Source organism: Gossypium hirsutum, chromosome D02, assembly GCF_007990345.1.
Source record: "Gossypium hirsutum isolate 1008001.06 chromosome D02, Gossypium_hirsutum_v2.1, whole genome shotgun sequence".
NCBI lineage: Eukaryota > Viridiplantae > Streptophyta > Magnoliopsida > Malvales > Malvaceae > Gossypium > Gossypium hirsutum.
Window position 1 is genome coordinate 58,952,598 of NC_053438.1, and position 7,117 is coordinate 58,959,714.

Sequence of the window (7,117 nt, forward strand, 5' to 3'; positions counted from 1 at the left end):
ATAATCGTTGTTTCAATATCTAGTGATTTGTGAGAGAATTTGTCATATAAAGGTCTTCTAATTTCCACCATAAGGCTGCTGTCATTTTCTCCATAAGTACCTCATGCAATAAATTGTTCGTGAGGCACAACTGAATTGTTAATAGTGTCTTCTCATCAAGTTCCTCCCATTCTGTCTTACTCGCATCCGTGAGCTTTTACCTTGTAACGACCTTCTTCAAACCGTTATGAACCAGAATTGTCATTATTCGAACTTATCGATATCATACATCATTGTCATCTCTAAACGGGTTGAATGCAGAAACCGAACCAAGCTCCAATACCAGTTTGTTAAGTTAAACTTGAATTATGCAACGAGCAAGAATGAAAAATGAGAAAATTGGATACAAATATTTACGTGGAAAAACCTCTCTGAAGAGTATAAAAAACCATGAACAAAGAAAGTTTCACTAAAACGGAAAAAACCCTAAGATGAGTACAAGATGGAGAAACAAACAAATCCAAACCCAAAAATACAAAGTTCTCCCAAAATTCTCACAAAACTCTCTTAGTTATGTTGTTGAATCAAAATCTCTAGGATTGCTAAAAGTCTTATTTATAGGATAAATTCGTGACTACTTTGATTAGAATATCCTAGATTTATTAGAGTTAGATTGAAAAAATGTAACATATTTTAACTAGGAGAAGAAACCCAATTGAATAGGGAACACATCGCCACATCATGATGTCGCTATCAGCTCATCAGGACGTTACTCGTCACGACGTCGACCCTATTCCCACCAAAATATGAGGCACACTCCACATATTTAGAGACTAAATCATGTTTTAAGCTTTTATTTTACATTAGAATATTGTTTAATTAAATTCTCCAAGTCAATCAATTTAAATTCATATTCCATTTTTTAAACCTCAAAAGGAAGAGCAAAATGAGCTTAGAATAAAATAAAAAAATTGTTTTTAATTACATGGATTTTAGTTAATATTGAAAATTATATATAATTAACACTCCCTGTTTGCTGTATCCTTAACAAATTACATTTGGCTTTTGCCTCCAGCTGCTGCTTCATTAGAAGCTGTAGGTGAATGATGATATAAATTATTCGACAGATTAGAGTAAAAGTCAAATTCTAAGACATTGGATTAGGGCCAAGAATAGAGTGTTGAATAAAATGGTCAAATGGATTGCTATTTCCGTGAATTTACTACAATAGGTCCACGTCTACTTTTACGCCCACTGCATAAGCAGCACTAGACGCCAACCTACACTGGGCAAGGCTGGTTAGCCTTTTGCCCTCCTTGGATTACCATTTTTAAAACCATTTGAATGGCCATAAGCGATTGTCGGCTCTCTTGTTTGCTGCTCCCCCACCCTGGGTCCAACACATCCATTCATGCATTATTACTTCTATCCTTTGATATATTATAATGTTACGTTTTATATTAAAAAATTATATTCATAATTATATTATATAAATTTTGATACGGCTTTTAATAGTTAAAAAATTTCAATTTTGGCTTTCTATTTTTTAAAAATTTATTAGGGATAAAAAACTGGAAGAATATATCATAAAAGCTTTAATGAAGTTGTTTTACTATTTTAAAATTTGATTAATTAGAATATTTAAAATAATTGAGGTTATTGTAAAAAAATTGATTTCATAAATATCAACTATGACATTTTTTTCTCAGATTGAGGGAATATTTATTTATTTATTTTGAGAACACATTCATTTTGGATAATCGTGATTTTATTATTCTGAAAGCAGAAAATTTCTCATACAAAACAACTGTTTTACAAACAATGCCTATACATTTTACAATTCATGCAAACTCCAGTTTCTACAAAGATTCCTATTAACGAAGTCTAATCTATTACCATGCTTCCGTATTAACTAAGCTAGCCCTTTCACCAGCAGACCATATGCATTAACATGAGATCTACCAAAAAACCTGTGATTCCTATCCCTCCGAACAATATGAATATAAGCATTTCAGGCAAGCTTAAGGATAACAGAAACAAGAGATTTGCTCTTCAATTTGATACCAGCCCAAGATAATTCCTGATTCCAAGTCTCAATTGCTAAAAGAAAAAAATATGATTCATGGTCTCAGCTTCGCTGAAACAAAGCAAACAATTACTTTCTATATTCATGCCTCTAGAAACTAATCCTTCACTAGTCGGAAGCCTATTCATCAAAGCCATCCAAGCAATAATAAAATGCTGGGGAATATGTAATGGAAACCAAATCAACTTTTGCCAATTATCCTTCTCTTTTTTATCCCTAATTTCCTCCCACAACTAGGTGGTTGGGATAATTTTACTACCATTAGATAGTCTTGAAATGATAGGAGCGACCATCTCTCTCATCTTGAGTAGTCTTTTCCAGTTCCAACTATTTGAAGAACCACTAGTGACATCCCAAAAACACTTATATCTTTTAGAACATACTCCCTAATCCAAGCAATCCATAATGGATCCTGTCCAGCAAGAATAACTTTAACATGCTGCAAAATGCATGCATTACTCCAATCTTCAAGTTTTTTCAAATCTAATCCACCCTCAGCTTTAGGTGAACAAATCTTATGCCCACTAACTCTTGCACCAAAAGCTGCACTGTCTTTCCCTTTCTAGAAATACCTGGAACAGATTTCTTAAGAACTCCTTTAGGCTAATAAGGTTTAATGTTGTAAATGACAGCTTCAATTAATTGCAATCTTCCGGCATAGCTTGGTTGATTAGATGACCAACTATTAATTCTACCGGTAAGTTTCTCAATCAAAGGAGCACAATCTGTAGCATTTAATTTCCTTGTGACCAGCGGAACTCTCAAATATCTCACAGTAAGCCTACCAAACTGAAAAGCAGTAACTCTTTTCATAATTTCCCATTCCTCTTCAAAAGCACATTTACATGGTTTCTTTCATGTTATTTATTGTAAGCCTACCAAACTGAAAAGCAGTAACTCTTTTCATAATTTCCCATTCCTCTTCAAAAGCACATTTACATGGTTTCTTTCATGTTATTTATTTCTTTATATCTATCAAATATTCATGAAGATTATTGTTCGTACTATGATAATTTAAAGTCCAGAAATACTTCATCATACTAATGCTACTTTGGGATTTTTTTTTATTTTGCAAAAAAGTAGATATAAGAAACAAGGAAACAATAATAAGAATGGATTAGAGATTCAAGTGTACATTCATGTACCATCAAATTAGAATTTGAAACAGCTAAGCTAAGTTGTGGGGTGATGATTTCGACTTTTCCTTTTTGTACCATGAAAATTTAAATGTTCCTTTCTATTATTTTTCTTAAAATGATCTATTTTGGAGAAAGAATGCAAATGATTCAATCGAAGACAGCTTAGTTAAATATCTTCTAGCTAGGCCGCCATCATTACACTAACTAAAGCCTAAATGACCCCATTTTCCTAACCGAGAAAAATATTTCCAACTTTTCATATCATTGATTTGTGCCCGTATAAAAATTAAATTGGGGAAATAACCAAATCATCAAATCAATTTAATCCATCAATAATATAATTTTAAAAAATCTACAATTAATAAATAAAAATATTTTTTGAACTATATTTTTTTATAAAATATACATTAATAGTATAATTAATTTTTAATATATAAAATCTAAGTAAACTATATAGATAGTAACCAAACTATAAAAATAAATTCATTTTAGGCACTCAAAATAAAATGTTTATACTTTAAGCACTCATATTATATATTTCAATTATTCTAGCCACTCCTGTTATAGTCACAAACGGTACGCTGATGTAGAAGTTAAAAATTTGGTATAATAACAATTTTATTTCTCAACTTTTACATATTATATTAATTTAGTCATAATTTTAAAAAATTAACCATCAAGACTTACAAATGGTCTCAAAATTAGGTAAATATTTTCAAAAGATAGAATAATAAATTTAAATTTTATATTAATATTAATATTAATATAAAATAAAAATCTCCCACTCCAGTCGCTCTCCCTCTCTCCCACCGGAACTTCCCTTCCCACCGTCCTCGTACCCCCACCCACCACTGTCCCTCTATTGCTTCCGAATTCCATGGCTAATTTGTATCCAAATACTTGTAATATTCCTTCTCATTCTTCTTCTTAATTGCCTCGGGGGTAAGGGAATGGTGGTGGGAGGGGGTGAGCTACGGAGGTGGGAGGATTTTTATTTAATTTAATATTAATATAATTATATTTTTTATTATTAATGTTAATATTAATATAAAATTTATTATTATTGAAAGTATTTATGTATTTTATATATTTTTTTGAATTCTTTAGAATTAGAATGAATTTAAGATTATTTATAAATTTTGAAAGTTAATTTTTTTTTAAATTATAAACTAATACAATATATATACGTTAATGCTTTAAATATAAATTGTTTATGTTAAATATTGAGTTAAAATTTGTATTGATAATCCTAAATTCTATTTTACGGAGCTGGACGCGGTTAGCCAACTAAATGAATCTTTCCCGCTGCAGAGTTGTAATTTGCAAAGCAGCAAGCTGGGAAAGAGCACCCCCATTAAATTACAAAACTACTCCTCTTGACGTGCCATTTCTTGTCCTTTTGGAGCCTAGGACTGATCGTACCTATCCACTCTCTAACTCCACGTGGCATTACCTTTTATTTTCTTTATATAATTATAAACCACAACGAAGGTCCTGCTTCAATCCTCTCTCGTGCCTAGCTTCTATATTTTTGTTTTAGGTCTGAAAGGCCGGCATGAAGGTCCGATCATGGCTAGCTACATGCGCAACCAGCAGCTGCGCCACTTTAACCCAGGACTCCACCATTCCGTTCCCTAAAAAACAACCGCGCTTATCGGAACATTTGGTTTCCGATAGTTTCTCCGATAATCGAGGGAGCGCCACCTCATCTTCAGCTTCTTCAAGTGACACGAGCTACAGCAGCCTCCCTAGCAACCTTTCCCTCCAGACCCTGCCATCTGTACCTTCCTTACAGCTTTTCCCTGATACCTTAGTCTTTTCCGTCTCTGACATCAGCGTTTCTTCAATTATGCCTCAACCCAACCACCCGATCACCTGCGTTGCGGTTCAGGGTAACTTCTTGTATGTTGCTTCTGTTAACGAAATCAGCGTCTACGATCGCCAAACATCCACTCTTCTCGATGCCTACAACGGCAACGAATCATCCTCCGGTTCCGTTAAGTCTGTCACTTTCTGTGACGGAAAAGTCTTCACTGCTCACCAGGACTCTAAGATCCGAGTCTGGCAAATGACGGTGACTAAAAAGCACAAGTTCTTAACCGCCCTACCTACCGTTAACGACCGCTTACGTCGTCTTGTTCTCCCAAAGAACTATGTCAATGTTCGCCGTCACGTGAAGCGGTTGTGGATCGAACACGCCGACGCCGTTACTGGACTCGCCGTCAATAGAGGTTTAATCTACTCAGTTTCTTGGGATAAAACCTTGAAGATATGGCGAGCATCGGATGCGCGTTGTTTACAGTCTATTAAAGCACACGACGACGCCATTAACGCCATCACCGCCTCCTTCGACGGAACGGTTTATACAGGGTCTGCTGACCGACGGATCCGGGTCTGGGCGAAACCCTCAGGCGAGAAGCGGTACGCATTGGTGGCGACTCTTGAGAAGCATAAGTCAGCAGTAAACGCACTGGCTTTAGACGACGAAAGATCAGTGCTATTCTCCGGTGCGTGTGACCGTTCGATTCTGGTATGGGAGAGGGAAGATAGCGCCAATTACATGGTGGTGACGGGAGCGCTGAGAGGGCATGGAAAGGCAATCCTATGCTTGATCAACGTCTGTGATTTACTAATGAGCGGGTCCGCTGATAGGACGGTTAGGATCTGGCAACGTGGAGTGGAAGGGAAATATTGTTGTTTGGCGGTTTTGGAAGGTCACCAGAAGCCGGTGAAGTCGTTGACGGCGGTCAGAGACGATGAACATAGTGATGTAGTTTCGGTTATTAGCGGAAGCCTGGATGGCGAAATTAGAATGTGGAAGGTCTCGTTTTCGAAACCCGGTATCCCTCGTCGGCGACGGATTTCTGAAAATGGAATTTGTGAAAAAAAAGGAATTGAATCATAAATACATCGTAAAAAGAAAAGGAAAATTTGCGGCCGCTTAAATTTTTTCTGATATGGTCCTGGACGTTTTACCAACCCTGGATTATTTGTTCTTTTGTTTCTTTTATTTTTTTCAATTTTGTTTGCTTCCTGGAAGATATATGATTATTTTCATGTTGTTCATTTAGAAAAAAGAAAATGTTTAATTGCAATAGTATGTTTTTTCAGGATAATCAATTGCAATATTAATTAGATGTAGTAATTCTAAGTAATAAAAGTAAGATATATTTGAGGCACCGTACATGTGCTTATGTGTGCATATCTTACACCTGGCCACCATCATTCTTCGAGTTTGTAATTTAAATGTTTTTATGTTATACATATATTTGTTATTTTAGTTTATGGGCATTTTAAGATTTTTTTATAAAAATAAGGTTTATTTGATTTATTTATAATTTATTTTTGATAAATTTTGATTTTATTATGGTTTAAGGACCAGTTGGTAATAAGGATGTTCAAATTTCGGTTAAAATTAAATTAATCGACCCAACCAATCTAATCTGGTTAATCGGTTAGTTAACCAATTTAGTTTGGTTAAAGGTTAGTTAAAAGTTTTTTAAAATTTCAGTTAACGGTTAATTCGGTTTGAAATTGGGTAAATAATCTAATGAACCGAACTTAATAAATAATAATATATGTATTATGCTATTACTAATTTGGATAATTCGGTCAAATGAATATTATCAATTTATTTATTTATATATGTTTTATACTTGTTTTAACAAAAAAAAATTGGTTAACCGAATTAACCGAAATATTTCAGTTCAATTAAATTTTTTTGAAAAAAATTTGGTTCAGTTAACGGTTAAAGGATTAAAAAGTTTGGTTAATTCGATTAATACTAATTCAGTTCAATTTAACAAATTGGTTAACAATTTGAACACCCCTACTAGTTGGAAATAAACATGTTTAGATCACATTTCGTGTAATTTTCATGCTACACATCCATATTTGATCTATGTTATTTGGT

The 7,117-nt window shown here is 34.0% G+C and overlaps 1 protein-coding gene across 1 annotated transcript; it reads left to right on the forward strand.

Annotated features, from left to right (window-relative positions):
• The first annotated feature begins 4,691 nt into the window (after window positions 1-4,691).
• LOC107909742 (protein JINGUBANG) lies at window positions 4,692-6,484 on the forward strand. Its single transcript, XM_016837380.2, has one exon. The coding sequence runs from the start codon at window positions 4,760-4,762 to the stop codon at window positions 6,107-6,109; it is 1,350 nt and encodes a 449-aa protein (XP_016692869.1). The 5' UTR covers window positions 4,692-4,759; the 3' UTR covers window positions 6,110-6,484.
• The last annotated feature ends 633 nt before the right edge of the window (window positions 6,485-7,117 follow it).

Coding starts and splice junctions, on each gene's coding strand:
- LOC107909742 (XM_016837380.2), top strand. CDS start 4,760: ATGAAGGTCCGATCATGGCTAGCTACATGCGCAACCAGCAGCTGCGCC.